The sequence below is a fragment of the Simochromis diagramma genome, unplaced genomic scaffold (genome assembly GCF_900408965.1).
Source record: "Simochromis diagramma unplaced genomic scaffold, fSimDia1.1 OVJJ01000802.1, whole genome shotgun sequence".
Taxonomy (NCBI): Eukaryota; Metazoa; Chordata; class Actinopteri; order Cichliformes; family Cichlidae; genus Simochromis; species Simochromis diagramma.
Window position 1 is genome coordinate 4356837 of NW_024387492.1, and position 21683 is coordinate 4378519.

The 21683-nt window shown below is 41.7% G+C and overlaps 3 protein-coding genes across 3 annotated transcripts in view; 1 reads left to right on the plus strand and 2 right to left on the minus strand.

The window, feature by feature from the left end:
* Positions 1-21683, minus strand: part of pak5 (p21 protein (Cdc42/Rac)-activated kinase 5) — an 89376-nt gene that overhangs the window by 50905 nt on the left and 16788 nt on the right. The window lies entirely within an intron of this gene.
* Positions 2164-9141, minus strand: LOC120724674 (trichohyalin-like). Its single transcript, XM_040016979.1, has 2 exons — positions 7122-9141; positions 2164-3634 (listed from the first exon to the last, which is right to left on the minus strand). Exons 1-2 carry the CDS (start codon positions 8749-8751, stop codon positions 2271-2273), a joined length of 2994 nt encoding a protein of 997 aa, XP_039872913.1. The 5' UTR covers positions 8752-9141; the 3' UTR covers positions 2164-2270.
* LOC120724675 (trichohyalin-like) lies at positions 11604-18493 on the plus strand. The gene is made up of 2 exons (XM_040016980.1): positions 11604-13536; positions 17024-18493. The coding sequence occupies exons 1-2, from the start codon at positions 11907-11909 to the stop codon at positions 18385-18387; spliced, it is 2994 nt and encodes a 997-aa protein (XP_039872914.1). The 5' UTR covers positions 11604-11906; the 3' UTR covers positions 18388-18493.

A 21683-nucleotide genomic window follows, 5' to 3' on the forward strand; every position in this document is an offset into this window, starting at 1 on the left:
TTTCCTGCCAACTTTTTAATATTTCAAGCTCGTTTGACTTAAAAGGGGAACAGTGTAACAAGTTCTTGAGTATGCATGCAATGGCCACATACAGACATCGCACTGTAGAGCTATTAGTCTTTGTAGTTTAAGTGCAAAGAGGAGTGTTTAGAGCAGTGGTTCCCAAACTTTTTTTGCTAGGCCCCCCTTTGTTTTACAAGAAAAATGTTCGCCCCCATCCCCTCCGCGTGCACGCACGCACAAACACATCCTCCAACCACACACACCCATATTTTGCTCCATTGCGGTTTATTTCACACTTCAAACATTTAGTGAACAATTAAGCAAATACAAGTAATCTGCAATAAATTACAGGTAGTAATAAAATAAACTACTAACTCTTTTAGGCTACGTCCACACCTACACGGGGATTTTTGAAAACGCAGCTGTTTCATCCACACGTAAACGCCGTTTCGAATCACCGAAAACGGAGATTTTTTAAAACTCCTTTTTTTGCGTTTATGTGTGGACGAGGAATACAGAGTTCGTCACGCAACGTCAAAGGTATGTGCCTTTTTTCACGTCACGCTGTGCGCCACGTTATTGTTTACATGAGATGAATTGCAGAATGGCAGATAGAGACAAAATACTGTTAATCTGACTATCTTCAGGTTTTACACGCTTACATATACACACGCTGTCCCTCTATTTACAAAGTCAGAGGCGTCACTGTGTAATTATTTTACATGTAGTTGTTTCTTTCCTGTGTAATAATATTTAACATTGCTATCAATACATTTTTCAAAAAATGCCTCTCTGTGCAAAATGGGTCTAAAAACATAAACAGCTGTGGGATCCTGTTTGTCCATGATTTAGACAGGGGGAACAAATCGTGGCAGGATCAGCCTGATGTTATTTGTATCCCGCTGTAACTTTACTGTATAAAGAGCTAACATCTCCAAAATATCAGGAGCAGTTAGTCATTACAACAAGTTTTGGCCTTGGAGACCCTGAAGAAAAGAGCTTCCCTGTGTTTATTTTTACTGTAGTAGTTTTGGGCAATAAATCACGTTTAATGACATCTATTCTCCAGTAGCTCAGGTGTTCTTTTTCACTTTGTGTTACCCCTCACTCCAGTCAACACTTCGTTTTTAAGTGGGGCGTAACATCAACTAAAAATCAAGAATGTGGGATACTGTTTGTCCGTGATTTGGAGAACCCAGCGCTGCTCCCGACGAAGGGAAAACCAATTCTGCAGGGAGCCCTACCTCGGCACCTGTGCAAGTTAAACCAAAGGGCAGATAAGCTTCACCATATTTTCTAGTCTTTGGCTTAGAATGAAGTTGGTTTGGAAATATATTCAGCGATGCTTCATCCCCTGCTTTACGTTTGTGTAGGCGCCCCGTGCTAGCAGTGTCCAAGCATTGTTTTTGTTTTTTTCCCTTTTCATACCACGCCCCCCCCTGCACTGGCTCTGCGCCCCCCCCCCCCCTAGGGGGCGGGCCCCACACTTTGGGAAGGTCTGGTTTAGAGTGCTTGGATATAGCCTACTGGGACAAGCAAATCAGAGGTTAAGCACTATGTTTTCACCTTAGACAAGAAAAGCAGCTTTTATAAAATAGCATTTACAAACATACTAGTTTTCTTTAGAGAGTAAAAATTATTTCTATTTGCACAAATAAAGGAATTATTTCAGAAAAAAACAAAAATTACCAGGGTCAATATTATTACCCCAGCAAAACACTCAATTTTTTCTTGAGCCACGACACAAACCGCTGCTGTACAATCATGTGCTTTAACTATGTAATGCTCAAAGCTCACAACTCAAGTTAAAACCTGTCTCTATCCATCTAGTATTAAATCTTTCTGGGGAAACAAGTATGTATATTATGCACACACACAAACACACATGCAGCTATTACCTATTTCTTGTTTTTATACCTAAGATGAATTATTGTTGAATGAAGACATTTTTCAAACAAATGTAAAATGTGGGCAATTGTGTTTATTGGGTAAAGGAAAAGGCAGAAGGGGGGGGAAAGGATAGAAAGAATGAAAGAGAGAGATGAGAGAAAACCCCAACAATCCCCTCTGAGCAAGCACCAGGCGACAGTGGATAGGAAAAACTCCTTTTAAAGTGAAAGAAACCTAAAGGAGAAACCTATGGCAGAACCAGGCTCAGGAGGGGGCAGTCAACTGCCGGGACTGGTCGGGGGGTGAGGGTGAAAAAAGAAAAAGGAGGGAGGGGAAGGGGGGAAATGAAGATGGAATAGAGGTGGAGGAAGACGAGGTTACATCAGGTGAGAAGCAGCAGTGCCCCTCCTCCAGAACCAGTGGAAGCGTTTTTTCTTCTTTTTCAGATACTCTTCCACCAGCACTTTTTTCTCAATGATGAGGGTTTTCAGCTCATCGATTGTTTCTGCGTTTTCTTTCTCAAGTTTGTTGCATCTTTTCACCATGTCTTCTAATTGTTCTTGTTTTTCTTTAAGCTTGTCTTTCAGTTCTTTAACTGTTGCCTCCTCTATTCGCTTTGCCTTGTGCACATCTGTGTGCATGTCTTCCAGCTGCTGGTTTCTCTTCTGGATTTGTTTAAGTCTACACTGCAGGTTTTTATGTGTTTTCTGTTGTTCTTGCTTTTGCGCCTGGATTTCAGTGTTTTTGTACTTCAAGGTCTTAGAAAGTTCCTCAAGTTCGGTATTTTTTCTCAGCATTTCATTGATGCTACTCTGCATCGCTGAGCATTGTTTTTCCAGGTTTTTCTTTTCTTCTTCCAGTACAGTTGATTTGTACTTTGTTTCGTTATACAATTCTTGGAGTGCTTGATTATTCCTCTGGAGATTAAGTTTTTCTTCTTCCTGTTGTATTTTCTGTTGGTCTTTTTCTTGAAGAAGCTCTTTATTTCCGTGCGCTTTTTTATCAAGCCTGATTTGGAGCGATCTGTGTTTTTCCTCCATCTCGTCAAGCTTGGAGTCCATTTCCTTCTGTTTCATTTCCAGTTTCTTCTTGTCTTGAAGCAACTGTTGACTTTTGTGCAGAGTTTTGTCATGTTTCACCTGCAGCGCTTTGTATTTTTCCTCCATGGCTTGGAGTTTGCTCTGCAGGTGTCTCTGCTCTACGGGCTCTTGTTTCTTTTCTTGGAGGATCTCCTTATTTCTCTCCAGAGCTTCATCAAGCATCACTTGCAAGCCTTCATTCTGTTTCTCAATGTTCCTCAGCTTGCAATCCATTTCTTCCTTTTTTATTTTCTGTTGGTCTATCTTGTGCAGAAACTCTTTATTTCTCTCCAGAGCTTCATCAAGCATCACTTGCAAGCCTTCATTCTGTTTCTTGATGTGCCTCAGCTTGCAATCCATTTCTTCCTTTTGTATTGTCTGTTGGTCTTTCTCGTGCAGAAACTCTTTATTTCTCTCCAGAGCTTCATCAAGCATCACTTGCAAGCCTTCATTTTGTTTCTCGATGTTCCTCAGCTTGCAATCCATTTCTTCCTGATGTATTTTCTGTTGGTCTTTTTCTTGAAGCAGCTCTTTATTTTTGAGCAGTGTTTCCTCAAGAGTTATTTGCAGCATTTTCAGTTTTTCCTCCAAGACTTCAAGCTGGGAGTCTGTTTCTTTCTCCAGCATTTCTTGTTGCTCTCTCTCTTGAATGAACTCTTTATTTCTGTGCACTGTTTTCTCAAGCTTGATTTGGAGCGATCTGTGTTTTTCCTCCATCTCGTCAAGCTTGGAGTCCATTTCCTTCTGTTTCATTTCCAGTTTCTTCTTGTCTTGAAGCAACTGTTGACTTTTGTGCAGAGTTTTATCATGTTTCACCTGCAGCGCTTTGTATTTTTCCTCCATGGCTTGGAGTTTGCTCTGCAGGTGTCTCTGCTGTGTGGACTGTTGCTTCTCTTCTTGGTGGAGTTCCTTCAGTTTTTCCAGAGCTTCGTCAAGCTTCTCTTGGAGCTCCTGATTCTTCTTGACCATATTTTCCTGTTTTATGCTCTCTTTTTTCTCCTTTTGGAGCAGATCTTTATTTTTTTCCAGAGCTCCATCAAGCTTTTCTTGGAGCTCCTCATTCTTCTTGAGCATTTTATCCCCTTTAATGCTCTCTTTTTTCTCATTTTGGAGCAGATCTTTAATTTTTTCTAGAGCTTCATCAAGCTTTTCTTGGAGCTCGTGATTCTTCTTATCTTGGAGAGCCCTTTGTTTCTCCTCAATAATACCTTCCCTTTCCTGAAGCTGGTAGGATAATTTTTCTAATTCAGCGCTCTTTCTCTCATTTTCTTCTGTCAGGATCTTAATCTTTTCTCTGTTCATGAGATTTTCCTTCTCCATTTCTTCCAATCGCTTTTCCTCTAATTCCACCTGTTCATCCCAAGGAAGAGAGCTGATGTAAGGGTCTAGGGACTCATACCATGGAATAGAGCTGGGGTCAGCTTCTTGTCTTTCTTGCTCTTTCTGAGACATGTTGGAGTCTGTATACCGTGAGTACGAAAAGGATCCAAATGTTTGAAAATGCTTTACTGGTGAACGTCTGAATGCTGCTAACATAAGTGCTGCAAATAACGGACTGAAAGTTGTACCTCCTCACCCCTATTTATGGATTCAGAAGCCTGTGACATCACAATACCATAAGCCAATGAGGTTGTCACATGACATTCTAGAATGAGGTCATGTTTTTGTATGAATTTTTTAAATAACATCAACATTCCGTAAGCCAATGAGGTTCTTACATGACTTTTGAATGAGGATAATTATTTTGTGTTAATCGACATAGCCTGCTGCAGCTCAGAGCTCGTGAGCTCAAACGATCCTCCAACCTCAGCCTCCCGGTAGCTTGGATTACAGGCACGCGCCACCGCACCCGGCGAGAAGCAGCTACGTTAACAGGGCTTTTAACTATGTCTGAGGTGACATCATGACACTAACCTGCTGCCCATCATTAGCAAAGTTGTAATGATGGGCAGCAAAGATGAGGAATGAATGGTGCACAATTGTTATATGCAAGTTTTTAGAAAGCTCGTGGTTAACCCAAGAGTATTTTGTCACAATATCAAGAAGAGTAAAGCTTCAATGTCAAGAATAGATAGGAATATAGGGAATTATATATTTTTATTTAAAGACAGGACTCACATGTTTTCATTTCTAGTCTTTAAAACCTGTCTCTATGTAACGGAGCGAGGGTGATTTTATTTCCACAGTGTTTTTTCTAAAGGAAGGAAACCTTCCTCCAAACGGACAGAGCAGTGGAGCCGCCAAGGGAAAGCACACGATTAAAACTGTATAATTAAAATATAATTTATTATATTTAAATAGTTAAAAATGTAAAATGGATTAAAACAACCCTGGCCAAGGGGTAACACAATAAAAAAATCAATAAGACACAACATTAAAAGTCCAGTGGCATCCGCCACGATATAAAAGTCAAAAAGGACTAAGAAATCCAGCGAAGTGGTGTAAAAGGGAAACCCAGCGGAGTCCTCGCCTTCCTCCCCGCATTCCGCATCCCGGTACGCTGACGAAAGGGAGGGAGCGGCAGTCACTATTCTTTTCAGGCAGTTTTCATTCGCAAAAAGGGGATAAGTCGAAGACTTACCCCGGGTGGGCAGAGCTCTCAACTCCGCCCGCCGCTTCTTTAAAACTGCAAATCGGCACCAGCTGTCTCGCCGCCTCTGCTCTCCCGCAGTGCACAAGCTGGGCCCTTGTTGCCACTGCCGTCCGACTGTTCGCTCCGCGTCCCTAGTCGCTGGTGCTGTATCGTTCCTCCCCTGCTTGACACCAAGCTCCACCAGTCCTTCGGGCTTGCAGGCGCCGCCGCCTGACACCACTCACTCCTGCCCGTCTCTCAAGCCTCCCCTCAAGCCTCCTTCTCTGTGGTCTTCCAGGCCCTCTTATTGGCCTCTGGGACCTCCCAGGTGTGATCAGGTTTATAATCAGGTAGGGGCGGAGTCTTTCCAGGACAAGTCACCAAATAAATACCATAAAAACATGCAGTAAAACTCATAAAAATAAACCGATTGTACAATATTAAAATATTAAAAAGGTAAAACACAGCAAAATATGCATAGTAAAAACCCTAGATAACTTGTCCCTTTCTACCCCGTGACATCTATCCATCTAGTATTAAATCTTTCTGGGAAACAAGTATGTATATTATGCACACACACAAACACACATGCAGCTATTACCTATTTCTTGTTTTTATACCTAAGATGAATTATTGTTGAATGAAGACATTTTTCAAACAAATGTAAAATGTGGGCAATTGTGTTTATTGGGTAAAGGAAAAGGCAGAAGGGGGGGGAAGGATAGAAAGAATGAAAGAGAGAGATGAGAGAAAACCCCAACAATCCCCTCTGAGCAAGCACCAGGCGACAGTGGATAGGAAAAACTCCTTTTAAAGTGAAAGAAACCTAAAGGAGAAACCTATGGCAGAACCAGGCTCAGGAGGGGGCAGTCAACTGCCGGGACTGGTCGGGGGGTGAGGGTGAAAAAAGAAAAAGGAGGGAGGGGAAGGGGGGAAATGAAGATGGAATAGAGGTGGAGGAAGACGAGGTTACATCAGGTGAGAAGCAGCAGTGCCCCTCCTCCAGAACCAGTGGAAGCGTTTTTTCTTCTTTTTCAGATACTCTTCCACCAGCACTTTTTTCTCAATGATGAGGGTTTTCAGCTCATCGATTGTTTCTGCGTTTTCTTTCTCAAGTTTGTTGCATCTTTTCACCATGTCTTCTAATTGTTCTTGTTTTTCTTTAAGCTTGTCTTTCAGTTCTTTAACTGTTGCCTCCTCTATTCGCTTTGCCTTGTGCACATCTGTGTGCATGTCTTCCAGCTGCTGGTTTCTCTTCTGGATTTGTTTAAGTCTACACTGCAGGTTTTTATGTGTTTTCTGTTGTTCTTGCTTTTGCGCCTGGATTTCAGTGTTTTTGTACTTCAAGGTCTTAGAAAGTTCCTCAAGTTCGGTATTTTTTCTCAGCATTTCATTGATGCTACTCTGCATCGCTGAGCATTGTTTTTCCAGGTTTTTCTTTTCTTCTTCCAGTACAGTTGATTTGTACTTTGTTTCGTTATACAATTCTTGGAGTGCTTGATTATTCCTCTGGAGATTAAGTTTTTCTTCTTCCTGTTGTATTTTCTGTTGGTCTTTTTCTTGAAGAAGCTCTTTATTTCCGTGCGCTTTTTTATCAAGCCTGATTTGGAGCGATCTGTGTTTTTCCTCCATCTCGTCAAGCTTGGAGTCCATTTCCTTCTGTTTCATTTCCAGTTTCTTCTTGTCTTGAAGCAACTGTTGACTTTTGTGCAGAGTTTTGTCATGTTTCACCTGCAGCGCTTTGTATTTTTCCTCCATGGCTTGGAGTTTGCTCTGCAGGTGTCTCTGCTCTACGGGCTCTTGTTTCTTTTCTTGGAGGATCTCCTTATTTCTCTCCAGAGCTTCATCAAGCATCACTTGCAAGCCTTCATTCTGTTTCTCAATGTTCCTCAGCTTGCAATCCATTTCTTCCTTTTTTATTTTCTGTTGGTCTATCTTGTGCAGAAACTCTTTATTTCTCTCCAGAGCTTCATCAAGCATCACTTGCAAGCCTTCATTCTGTTTCTTGATGTGCCTCAGCTTGCAATCCATTTCTTCCTTTTGTATTGTCTGTTGGTCTTTCTCGTGCAGAAACTCTTTATTTCTCTCCAGAGCTTCATCAAGCATCACTTGCAAGCCTTCATTTTGTTTCTCGATGTTCCTCAGCTTGCAATCCATTTCTTCCTGATGTATTTTCTGTTGGTCTTTTTCTTGAAGCAGCTCTTTATTTTTGAGCAGTGTTTCCTCAAGAGTTATTTGCAGCATTTTCAGTTTTTCCTCCAAGACTTCAAGCTGGGAGTCTGTTTCTTTCTCCAGCATTTCTTGTTGCTCTCTCTCTTGAATGAACTCTTTATTTCTGTGCACTGTTTTCTCAAGCTTGATTTGGAGCGATCTGTGTTTTTCCTCCATCTCGTCAAGCTTGGAGTCCATTTCCTTCTGTTTCATTTCCATTTGCTTCTTGTCTTGAAGCAACTGTTGACTTTTGTGCAGAGTTTTGTCATGTTTCACCTGCAGCGCTTTGTATTTTTCCTCCATGGCTTGGAGTTTGCTCTGCAGGTGTCTCTGCTGTGTGGACTGTTGCTTCTCTTCTTGGTGGAGTTCCTTCAGTTTTTCCAGAGCTTCGTCAAGCTTCTCTTGGAGCTCCTGATTCTTCTTGACCATATTTTCCTGTTTTATGCTCTCTTTTTTCTCCTTTTGGAGCAGATCTTTATTTTTTTCCAGAGCTCCATCAAGCTTTTCTTGGAGCTCCTCATTCTTCTTGAGCATTTTATCCCCTTTAATGCTCTCTTTTTTCTCATTTTGGAGCAGATCTTTAATTTTTTCTAGAGCTTCATCAAGCTTTTCTTGGAGCTCGTGATTCTTCTTATCTTGGAGAGCCCATTGTTTCTCCTCAATAATACCTTCCCTTTCCTGAAGCTGGTAGGATAATTTTTCTAATTCAGCGCTCTTTCTCTCATTTTCTTCTGTCAGGATCTTAATCTTTTCTCTGTTCATGAGATTTTCCTTCTCCATTTCTTCCAATCGCTTTTCCTCTAATTCCACCTGTTCATCCCAAGGAAGAGAGCTGATGTAAGGGTCTAGGGACTCATACCATGGAATAGAGCTGGGGTCAGCTTCTTGTCTTTCTTGCTCTTTCTGAGACATGTTGGAGTCTGTATACCGTGAGTACGAAAAGGATCCAAATGTTTGAAAATGCTTTACTGGTGAACGTCTGAATGCTGCTAACATAAGTGCTGCAAATAACGGACTGAAAGTTGTACCTCCTCACCCCTATTTATGGATTCAGAAGCCTGTGACATCACAATACCATAAGCCAATGAGGTTGTCACATGACATTCTAGAATGAGGTCATGTTTTTGTATGAATTTTTTAAATAACATCAACATTCCGTAAGCCAATGAGGTTCTTACATGACTTTTGAATGAGGATAATTATTTTGTGTTAATCGACATAGCCTGCTGCAGCTCAGAGCTCGTGAGCTCAAACGATCCTCCAACCTCAGCCTCCCGGTAGCTTGGATTACAGGCACGCGCCACCGCACCCGGCGAGAAGCAGCTACGTTAACAGGGCTTTTAACTATGTCTGAGGTGACATCATGACACTAACCTGCTGCCCATCATTAGCAACTTTGCTAATGATGGGCAGCAAAGATGAGGAATGAATGGTGCACAATTGTTATATGCAAGTTTTTAGAAAGCTCGTGGTTAACCCAAGAGTATTTTGTCACAATATCAAGAAGAGTAAAGCTTCAATGTCAAGAATAGATAGGAATATAGGGAATTATATATTTTTATTTAAAGACAGGACTCACCTGTTTTCATTTCTAGTCTTTAACATCCCCAGGCTTCTACCTTTCTACCTATAAAACCCGAGAGCAGCCAAATGGCTGGTAGGCTTTTAGCTAAGCTTTAGCTTCAGCCAAGTGGAAGCTAAATTGGCTAGTCATTCATATGTAAATTAGGTTGTTACCTGGGAATTCTGGAGGGAGGGGAGTGGGGGGTGTGTGATTGAGGGGGTGGGGGAGCTGCTGATGCATTATCAATCATCCAGGGAAATAAATCTCCAAAAGTCACCAACTTGGAGTGTTTCAGTTTGCCATCTTAGGGAGAAATCAACACACATGGGTGTATGTCCTTTGTTGCTGAGATTTATTGATAAAAACAGTACAAAAAATCAACCATTTGTACACATATTTACAAATAATAATAAAAAGTGAGTGAGTACATTTCAACATTTTCAACATTATACCAGTGGTCTGATTGATGCCACAATGGAGCAAATTGAGCAAAGACTGATAAGTTCGCTGCAATTTCCAGTGTGTGGGGATCATTTGTCACCAACTGCATCACGTGCTACAACCCTGGTCTACATATCACCGTTGATGAACAGCTTTTCCCATCAAAGACTCGGTGCTGTTTCCTGCAGAATATTGCAAGTAAACCTGACAAGTCTGGGATCAAGTTTTGGGTGGCTTGCGACCTAAAATCCAAGTACCATCCAGTACTATCCATTTATCTTATTTCTTAGGTGTTTTCAACCTCTGCTGCCACGCTGACGGCGTATGCGGCCAAACGGAAGAAGACAGTCTATATTCTTAGCAGCATGCACAGCGTGGTTCAGACTGATAACACTACCAAAAGGAAGCCAAACACTGTCACCCTTTACAACAAAACAAAGTGTGGCGTGGATGTGATGGACCAGATGGTTCGGGAGTACACTGTCCGCAGAGGAACACGGCGCTGGCCAGTTGCCGTGTTCCTGAAAACACCTAAGAAATAAGATAAATTGTTATTTCCATAGCCCTTTTACACACAATGAAACACATAAACATAGAACCACAAAAGACCTGCAACATACCTGAGTGGTGAATTCATTGCGATCTGTCTGTCTAGTGGATTGAGGAATTTTCCTGCGAATCTTGTTGACTGTGCCGAGGATGGTGGTTTTCAGTCTAAGAAGTTTTTGCGCAAGTGAAAGCGATGTGAAAAAATTGTCCGTGGTAACATTTCTGCCCTTGTCTAGGAATGGTTCCATCAGCCTCATTACTACATTTTCAGAAAGTCTCTCCCCAGTGGGACGATTGGGGTCCTTGCCAAGATATGGGAAGACATTGCAAATGTACTTGGATTTTAGGTCGCAAGCCACCCAAAACTTGATCCCAAACTTGTCAGGTTTACTTGCAATATACTGCAGGAAACAGCACCGAGTCTTTGATGGGAAAAGCTGTTCATCAACGGTGATATGTAGACCAGGGTTGTAGCACGTGATGCAGTTGGTGACAAATGATCCCCACACACTGGAAATTGCAGCGAACTTATCAGTCTTTGCTCAATTTGCTCCATTGTGGCATCAATCAGACCACTGGTATAATGTTGAAAATGTTGAAATGTACTCACTCACTTTTTATTATTATTTGTAAATATGTGTACAAATGGTTGATTTTTTGTACTGTTTTTATCAATAAATCTCAGCAACAAAGGACATACACCCATGTGTGTTGATTTCTCCCTAAGATGGCAAACTGAAACACTCCAAGTTGGTGACTTTTGGAGATTTATTTCCCTGGATGATTGATAATGCATCAGCAGCTCCCCCACCCCCTCAATCACACACACCCCACTCCCCTCCCTCCAGAATTCCCAGGTAACAACCTAATTTACATATGAATGACTAGCCAATTTAGCTTCCACTTGGCTGAAGCTAAAGCTTAGCTAAAAGCCTACCAGCCATTTGGCTGCTCTCGGGTTTTATAGGTAGAAAGGTAGAAGCCTGGGGATGTTAAAGACTAGAAATGAAAACACGTGAGTCCTGTCTTTAAATAAAAATATATAATTCCCTATATTCCTATCTATTCTTGACCTTGAAGCTTTACTCTTCTTGATATTGTGACAAAATACTCTTGGGTTAACCATGAGCTTTCTAAAAACTTGCATATAACAATTGTGCACCATTCATTCCTCATCTTTGCTGCCCATCATTACAACTTTGCTAATGATGGGCAGCAGGTTAGTGTCATGATGTCACCTCAGACATAGTTAAAAGCCCTGTTAACGTAGCTGCTTCTCGCCGGGTGCGGTGGCGCGTGCCTGTAATCCAAGCTACCGGGAGGCTGAGGTTGGAGGATCGTTTGAGCTCACGAGCTCTGAGCTGCAGCAGGCTATGTCGATTAACACAAAATAATTATCCTCATTCAAAAGTCATGTAAGAACCTCATTGGCTTACGGAATGTTGATGTTATTTAAAAAATTCATACAAAAACATGACCTCATTCTAGAATGTCATGTGACAACCTCATTGGCTTATGGTATTGTGATGTCACAGGCTTCTGAATCCATAAATAGGGGTGAGGAGGTACAACTTTCAGTCCGTTATTTGCAGCACTTATGTTAGCAGCATTCAGACGTTCACCAGTAAAGCATTTTCAAACATTTGGATCCTTTTCGTACTCACGGTATACAGACTCCAACATGTCTCAGAAAGAGCAAGAAAGACAAGAAGCTGACCCCAGCTCTATTCCATGGTATGAGTCCCTAGACCCTTACATCAGCTCTCTTCCTTGGGATGAACAGGTGGAATTAGAGGAAAAGCGATTGGAAGAAATGGAGAAGGAAAATCTCATGAACAGAGAAAAGATTAAGATCCTGACAGAAGAAAATGAGAGAAAGAGCGCTGAATTAGAAAAATTATCCTACCAGCTTCAGGAAAGGGAAGGTATTATTGAGGAGAAACAATGGGCTCTCCAAGATAAGAAGAATCACGAGCTCCAAGAAAAGCTTGATGAAGCTCTAGAAAAAATTAAAGATCTGCTCCAAAATGAGAAAAAAGAGAGCATTAAAGGGGATAAAATGCTCAAGAAGAATGAGGAGCTCCAAGAAAAGCTTGATGGAGCTCTGGAAAAAAATAAAGATCTGCTCCAAAAGGAGAAAAAAGAGAGCATAAAACAGGAAAATATGGTCAAGAAGAATCAGGAGCTCCAAGAGAAGCTTGACGAAGCTCTGGAAAAACTGAAGGAACTCCACCAAGAAGAGAAGCAACAGTCCACACAGCAGAGACACCTGCAGAGCAAACTCCAAGCCATGGAGGAAAAATACAAAGCGCTGCAGGTGAAACATGACAAAACTCTGCACAAAAGTCAACAGTTGCTTCAAGACAAGAAGCAAATGGAAATGAAACAGAAGGAAATGGACTCCAAGCTTGACGAGATGGAGGAAAAACACAGATCGCTCCAAATCAAGCTTGAGAAAACAGTGCACAGAAATAAAGAGTTCATTCAAGAGAGAGAGCAACAAGAAATGCTGGAGAAAGAAACAGACTCCCAGCTTGAAGTCTTGGAGGAAAAACTGAAAATGCTGCAAATAACTCTTGAGGAAACACTGCTCAAAAATAAAGAGCTGCTTCAAGAAAAAGACCAACAGAAAATACATCAGGAAGAAATGGATTGCAAGCTGAGGAACATCGAGAAACAAAATGAAGGCTTGCAAGTGATGCTTGATGAAGCTCTGGAGAGAAATAAAGAGTTTCTGCACGAGAAAGACCAACAGACAATACAAAAGGAAGAAATGGATTGCAAGCTGAGGCACATCAAGAAACAGAATGAAGGCTTGCAAGTGATGCTTGATGAAGCTCTGGAGAGAAATAAAGAGTTTCTGCACAAGATAGACCAACAGAAAATAAAAAAGGAAGAAATGGATTGCAAGCTGAGGAACATTGAGAAACAGAATGAAGGCTTGCAAGTGATGCTTGATGAAGCTCTGGAGAGAAATAAGGAGATCCTCCAAGAAAAGAAACAAGAGCCCGTAGAGCAGAGACACCTGCAGAGCAAACTCCAAGCCATGGAGGAAAAATACAAAGCGCTGCAGGTGAAACATGACAAAACTCTGCACAAAAGTCAACAGTTGCTTCAAGACAAGAAGAAACTGGAAATGAAACAGAAGGAAATGGACTCCAAGCTTGACGAGATGGAGGAAAAACACAGATCGCTCCAAATCAGGCTTGATAAAAAAGCGCACGGAAATAAAGAGCTTCTTCAAGAAAAAGACCAACAGAAAATACAACAGGAAGAAGAAAAACTTAATCTCCAGAGGAATAATCAAGCACTCCAAGAATTGTATAACGAAACAAAGTACAAATCAACTGTACTGGAAGAAGAAAAGAAAAACCTGGAAAAACAATGCTCAGCGATGCAGAGTAGCATCAATGAAATGCTGAGAAAAAATACCGAACTTGAGGAACTTTCTAAGACCTTGAAGGACAAAAACACTGAAATCCAGGCGCAAAAGCAAGAACAACAGAAAACACATAAAGACCTGCAGTGTAGACTTAAACAAATCCAGAAGAGAAACCAGCAGCTGGAAGACATGCACACAGATGTGCACAAGGCAAAGCGAATAGAGGAGGCAACAGTTAAAGAACTGAAAGACAAGCTTAAAGAAAAACAAGAACAATTAGAAGACATGGTGAAAAGATGCAACAAACTTGAGAAAGAAAACGCAGAAACAATCGATGAGCTGAAAACCCTCATCATTGAGAAAAAAGTGCTGGTGGAAGAGTATCTGAAAAAGAAGAAAAAACGCTTCCACTGGTTCTGGAGGAGGGGCACTGCTGCTTCTCACCTGATGTAACCTCGTCTTCCTCCACCTCTATTCCATCTTCATTTCCCCCCTTCCCCTCCCTCCTTTTTCTTTTTTCACCCTCACCCCCCGACCAGTCCCGGCAGTTGACTGCCCCCTCCTGAGCCTGGTTCTGCCATAGGTTTCTCCTTTAGGTTTCTTTCACTTTAAAAGGAGTTTTTCCTATCCACTGTCGCCTGGTGCTTGCTCAGAGGGGATTGTTGGGGTTTTCTCTCATCTCTCTCTTTCATTCTTTCTATCCTTTCCCCCCCCCTTCTGCCTTTTCCTTTACCCAATAAACACAATTGCCCACATTTTACATTTGTTTGAAAAATGTCTTCATTCAACAATAATTCATCTTAGGTATAAAAACAAGAAATAGGTAATAGCTGCATGTGTGTTTGTGTGTGTGCATAATATACATACTTGTTTCCCAGAAAGATTTAATACTAGATGGATAGATGTCACGGGGTAGAAAGGGACAAGTTATCTAGGGTTTTTACTATGCATATTTTGCTGTGTTTTACCTTTTTAATATTTTAATATTGTACAATGGTTTATTTTTATGAGTTTTACTGCATGTTTTTATGGTATTTATTTGGTGACTTGTCCTGGAAAGACTCTGCCCCTACCTGATTATAAACCTGATCACACCTGGGAGGTCCCAGAGGCCAATAAGAGGGCCTGGAAGACCACAGAGAAGGAGGCTTGAGGGGAGGCTTGAGAGACGGGCAGGAGTGAGTGGTGTCAGGCGGCGGCGCCTGCAAGCCCGAAGGACTGGTGGAGCTTGGTGTCAAGCAGGGGAGGAACGATACAGCACCAGCGACTAGGGACGCGGAGCGAACAGTCGGACGGCAGTGGCAACAAGGGCCCAGCTTGTGCACTGCGGGAGAGCAGAGGCGGCGAGACAGCTGGTGCCGATTTGCAGTTTTAAAGAAGCGGCGGGCGGAGTTGAGAGCTCTGCCCACCCGGGGTAAGTCTTCGACTTATCCCCTTTTTGCGAATGAAAACTGCCTGAAAAGAATAGTGACTGCCGCTCCCTCCCTTTCGTCAGCGTACCGGGACGCGGAATGCGGGGAGGAAGGCGAGGACTCCGCTGGGTTTCCCTTTTACACCACTTCGCTGGATTTCTTAGTCCTTTTTGACTTTTATACCGTGGCGGATGCCACTGGACTTTTAATGTTGTGTCTTATTGATTTTTTATTGTGTTACCCCTTGGCCAGGGTTGTTTTAATCCATTTTACATTTTTAACTATTTAAATATAATAAATTATATTTTAATTATACAGTTTTAATCGTGTGCTTTCCCTTGGCGGCTCCACTGCTCTGTCCATTTGGAGGAAGGTTTCCTTCCTTTAGAAAAAACACTGTGGAAATAAAATCACCCTCGCTCCGTTACATAGAGACAGGTTTTAAAGACTAGAAATGAAAACACGTGAGTCCTGTCTTTAAATAAAAATATATAATTCCCTATATTCCTATCTATTCTTGACATTGAAGCTTTACTCTTCTTGATATTGTGACAAAATACTCTTGGGTTAACCACGAGCTTTCTAAAAACTTGCATATAACAATTGTGCACCATTCATTCCTCATCTTTGCTGCCCATCATTACAACTTTGCTAATGATGGGCAGCAGGTTAGTGTCATGATGTCACCTCAGACATAGTTAAAAGCCCTGTTAACGTAGCTGCTTCTCGCCGGGTGCGGTGGCGCGTGCCTGTAATCCAAGCTACCGGGAGGCTGAGGTTGGAGGATCGTTTGAGCTCACGAGCTCTGAGCTGCAGCAGGCTATGTCGATTAACACAAAATAATTATCCTCATTCAAAAGTCATGTAAGAACCTCATTGGCTTACGGAATGTTGATGTTATTTAAAAAATTCATACAAAAACATGACCTCATTCTAGAATGTCATGTGACAACCTCATTGGCTTATGGTATTGTGATGTCACAGGCTTCTGAATCCATAAATAGGGGTGAGGAGGTACAACTTTCAGTCCGTTATTTGCAGCACTTATGTTAGCAGCATTCAGACGTTCACCAGTAAAGCATTTTCAAACATTTGGATCCTTTTCGTACTCACGGTATACAGACTCCAACATGTCTCAGAAAGAGCAAGAAAGACAAGAAGCTGACCCCAGCTCTATTCCATGGTATGAGTCCCTAGACCCTTACATCAGCTCTCTTCCTTGGGATGAACAGGTGGAATTAGAGGAAAAGCGATTGGAAGAAATGGAGAAGGAAAATCTCATGAACAGAGAAAAGATTAAGATCCTGACAGAAGAAAATGAGAGAAAGAGCGCTGAATTAGAAAAATTATCCTACCAGCTTCAGGAAAGGGAAGGTATTATTGAGGAGAAACAATGGGCTCTCCAAGATAAGAAGAATCACGAGCTCCAAGAAAAGCTTGATGAAGCTCTAGAAAAAATTAAAGATCTGCTCCAAAATGAGAAAAAAGAGAGCATTAAAGGGGATAAAATGCTCAAGAAGAATGAGGAGCTCCAAGAAAAGCTTGATGGAGCTCTGGAAAAAAATAAAGATCTGCTCCAAAAGGAGAAAAAAGAGAGCATAAAACAGGAAAATATGGTCAAGAAGAATCAGGAGCTCCAAGAGAAGCTTGACGAAGCTCTGGAAAAACTGAAGGAACTCCACCAAGAAGAGAAGCAACAGTCCACACAGCAGAGACACCTGCAGAGCAAACTCCAAGCCATGGAGGAAAAATACAAAGCGCTGCAGGTGAAACATGACAAAACTCTGCACAAAAGTCAACAGTTGCTTCAAGACAAGAAGCAAATGGAAATGAAACAGAAGGAAATGGACTCCAAGCTTGACGAGATGGAGGAAAAACACAGATCGCTCCAAATCAAGCTTGAGAAAACAGTGCACAGAAATAAAGAGTTCATTCAAGAGAGAGAGCAACAAGAAATGCTGGAGAAAGAAACAGACTCCCAGCTTGAAGTCTTGGAGGAAAAACTGAAAATGCTGCAAATAACTCTTGAGGAAACACTGCTCAAAAATAAAGAGCTGCTTCAAGAAAAAGACCAACAGAAAATACATCAGGAAGAAATGGATTGCAAGCTGAGGAACATCGAGAAACAAAATGAAGGCTTGCAAGTGATGCTTGATGAAGCTCTGGAGAGAAATAAAGAGTTTCTGCACGAGAAAGACCAACAGACAATACAAAAGGAAGAAATGGATTGCAAGCTGAGGCACATCAAGAAACAGAATGAAGGCTTGCAAGTGATGCTTGATGAAGCTCTGGAGAGAAATAAAGAGTTTCTGCACAAGATAGACCAACAGAAAATAAAAAAGGAAGAAATGGATTGCAAGCTGAGGAACATTGAGAAACAGAATGAAGGCTTGCAAGTGATGCTTGATGAAGCTCTGGAGAGAAATAAGGAGATCCTCCAAGAAAAGAAACAAGAGCCCGTAGAGCAGAGACACCTGCAGAGCAAACTCCAAGCCATGGAGGAAAAATACAAAGCGCTGCAGGTGAAACATGACAAAACTCTGCACAAAAGTCAACAGTTGCTTCAAGACAAGAAGAAACTGGAAATGAAACAGAAGGAAATGGACTCCAAGCTTGACGAGATGGAGGAAAAACACAGATCGCTCCAAATCAGGCTTGATAAAAAAGCGCACGGAAATAAAGAGCTTCTTCAAGAAAAAGACCAACAGAAAATACAACAGGAAGAAGAAAAACTTAATCTCCAGAGGAATAATCAAGCACTCCAAGAATTGTATAACGAAACAAAGTACAAATCAACTGTACTGGAAGAAGAAAAGAAAAACCTGGAAAAACAATGCTCAGCGATGCAGAGTAGCATCAATGAAATGCTGAGAAAAAATACCGAACTTGAGGAACTTTCTAAGACCTTGAAGGACAAAAACACTGAAATCCAGGCGCAAAAGCAAGAACAACAGAAAACACATAAAGACCTGCAGTGTAGACTTAAACAAATCCAGAAGAGAAACCAGCAGCTGGAAGACATGCACACAGATGTGCACAAGGCAAAGCGAATAGAGGAGGCAACAGTTAAAGAACTGAAAGACAAGCTTAAAGAAAAACAAGAACAATTAGAAGACATGGTGAAAAGATGCAACAAACTTGAGAAAGAAAACGCAGAAACAATCGATGAGCTGAAAACCCTCATCATTGAGAAAAAAGTGCTGGTGGAAGAGTATCTGAAAAAGAAGAAAAAACGCTTCCACTGGTTCTGGAGGAGGGGCACTGCTGCTTCTCACCTGATGTAACCTCGTCTTCCTCCACCTCTATTCCATCTTCATTTCCCCCCTTCCCCTCCCTCCTTTTTCTTTTTTCACCCTCACCCCCCGACCAGTCCCGGCAGTTGACTGCCCCCTCCTGAGCCTGGTTCTGCCATAGGTTTCTCCTTTAGGTTTCTTTCACTTTAAAAGGAGTTTTTCCTATCCACTGTCGCCTGGTGCTTGCTCAGAGGGGATTGTTGGGGTTTTCTCTCATCTCTCTCTTTCATTCTTTCTATCCTTTCCCCCCCCCTTCTGCCTTTTCCTTTACCCAATAAACACAATTGCCCACATTTTACATTTGTTTGAAAAATGTCTTCATTCAACAATAATTCATCTTAGGTATAAAAACAAGAAATAGGTAATAGCTGCATGTGTGTTTGTGTGTGTGCATAATATACATACTTGTTTCCCAGAAAGATTTAATACTAGATGGATAGAGACAGGTTTTAACTTGAGTTGTGAGCTTTGAGCATTACATAGTTAAAGCACATGATTGCACAGCAGTGGTTTGTGTCATGGCTCAAGAAAAAATTGAGTGTTTTGCTGGGGTAATAATATTGACCCTGGTAATTTTTGTTTTTTTCTGAAATAATTCCTTTATTTGTGCAAATAGAAATAATTTTTACTCTCTAAAGAAAACTAGTATGTTTGTAAATGCTATTTTATAAAAGCTGCTTTTCTTGTCTAAGGTGAAAACATAGTGCTTAACCTCTGATTTGCTTGTCCCAGTAGGCTATATCCAAGCACTCTAAACCAGACCTTCCCAAAGTGTGGGGCCCGCCCCCTAGGGGGGGCCATAGTACCATCCAGTACTATCCATTTATCTTATTTCTTAGGTGTTTTCAACCTCTGCTGCCACGCTGACAGCGTATGCGGCCAAACGGAAGAAGACAGTCTATATTCTTAGCAGCATGCACAGCGTGGTTCAGACTGATAACACTACCAAAAGGAAGCCAAACACTGTCACCCTTTACAACAAAACAAAGTGTGGCGTGGATGTGATGGACCAGATGGTTCGGGAGTACACTGTCCGCAGAGGAACACGGCGCTGGCCAGTTGCCGTGTTCCTGAAAACACCTAAGAAATAAGATAAATTGTTATTTCCATAGCCCTTTTACACACAATGAAACACATAAACATAGAACCACAAAAGACCTGCAACATACCTGAGTGGTGAATTCATTGCGATCTGTCTGTCTAGTGGATTGAGGAATTTTCCTGCGAATCTTGTTGACTGTGCCGAGGATGGTGGTTTTCAGTCTAAGAAGTTTTTGCGCAAGTGAAAGCGATGTGAAAAAATTGTCCGTGGTAACATTTCTGCCCTTGTCTAGGAATGGTTCCATCAGCCTCATTACTACATTTTCAGAAAGTCTCTCCCCAGTGGGACGATTGGGGTCCTTGCCAAGATATGGGAAGACATTGCAAATGTACTTGGATTTTAGGTCGCAAGCCACCCAAAACTTGATCCCAAACTTGTCAGGTTTACTTGCAATATTCTGCAGGAAACAGCACCGAGTCTTTGATGGGAAAAGCTGTTCATCAACGGTGATATGTAGACCAGGGTTGTAGCACGTGATGCAGTTGGTGACAAATGATCCCCACACACTGGAAATTGCAGCGAACTTATCAGTCTTTGCTCAATTTGCTCCATTGTGGCATCAATCAGACCACTGGTATAATGTTGAAAATGTTGAAATGTACTCACTCACTTTTTATTATTATTTGTAAATATGTGTACAAATGGTTGATTTTTTTTGTACTGTTTTTATCAATAAATCTCAGCAACAAAGGACATACACCCATGTGTGTTGATTTCTCCCTAAGATGGCAAACTGAAACACTCCAAGTTGGTGACTTTTGGAGATTTATTTCCCTGGATGATTGAGAATGCATCAAGACGAACACAAAAGGAAGTTCACAGCTTTTAGCAGCTCCCCCACCCCCTCAATCACACACCCCCACTCCCCTCCCTCCAGAATTCCCAGGTAACAACCTAATTTACATATGAATGACTAGCCAATTTAGCTTCCACTTGGCTGAAGCTAAAGCTTAGCTAAAAGCCATTTGGCTGCTCTCCGGGTTTTAAAGGTAGAAAAGCCAAATGGCAGTCCGTGGGGGTTTAAGTGTTAAATCTGAGGCTATTTTCCATTTTAAAAACACTGTTAAAAACGTCAGGGTTTGAGCTGTCACTTTAGAAAGCATCATGTCAAAAAATGCATTTAGACTTCAGACAAAGAATTATTGATCATTACAGGAGGAGATGGATAAAGTTATCACGGCAATGTCAACTGTCCTCATCGATACCTGGCCAAGCTTTCCCAAATATCACTTTTGGGCTCAGAGAATATTGTAGCAGAATAAACTGACAGACCACCAAAAGCAGTTGCAGGCAATGAATTTTCCCACATGAGAAACTGGGACTAATATGGAGTGCAGCACCAAAAGAGGCCTGTGGCATGAACATCAGCACAGAAACTGTGCACCGGGAGCTTCTTGGCATGGGTTTCCATGGCTGAGCAGCTCCTGCAGGGGTCGCACATAGGCAGCCTGTTACGTTTGTGCATATTGTGCAGATTAAAGATAATATCTGTGCAGTAATTTTTATTATGTTTACTGGTAAAATGACCACGCAGAAAGCTGAAGTGAGATGCCTTTGTTCTGTCACTACAGACATTACAGAGGGCAACAGAAGGGTGCCTCCAAAAGGTCATTAGATTTACTGTCACTTTTGAACTCTGCAGCCTCACAGTTAGTATGTTATGATCAGACAATTTCGCTCACGGAAGGGTTTTAGGAAATTATAAGAAATACAGCCATTAGATAGCCATAAGTCAGCATTTTGCTAATCAAGAACAGTTAAGCAGGAGAAAGAAGCCTTATATATACCTATATATCCATTGTTGATGAGCAGCAAAACATGAGTCTGAGAGCACAGCAGTCCCTCATGTCAGCCAACAGTGCTAAGGAAAAATATCTGCTTTGATGGATGATGCAACCTGAGGTTTTCACCTTAACAGTGGAGGACAATGCAGTGTGCCCTGCTGCTTAAAACCCATGACAAGTGTCACTCTTTATCCCCGGCAAGCCATGCACATCATGTGTAGAGGCAGAGCAGAGTGTGACCTAATTTTAAAGGTCATGTAACCCTTCATTTGTTGCCAGAATATAAGCACCCAAGTGAGTCAGTTAACATCTGAAAGTTGATTTTGCAACAATAGACTCAATATCCTTGCATCTCTAAGTCAGTACCCTGAGCTGTGCCTCTGATGTACTCATTTCTAATC

Coding starts and splice junctions, on each gene's coding strand:
- LOC120724674 (XM_040016979.1), bottom strand. CDS start 8,751: ATGTTAGCAGCATTCAGACGTTCACCAGTAAAGCATTTTCAAACATTT. Junction 3,635..7,121: donor TGATAAAAAAGCGCACGGAA/ATAAAGAGCTTC, acceptor CAGTGCACAGAA/ATAAAGAGTTCATTCAAGAG.
- LOC120724675 (XM_040016980.1), top strand. CDS start 11,907: ATGTTAGCAGCATTCAGACGTTCACCAGTAAAGCATTTTCAAACATTT. Junction 13,537..17,023: donor TGATAAAAAAGCGCACGGAA/ATAAAGAGCTTC, acceptor CAGTGCACAGAA/ATAAAGAGTTCATTCAAGAG.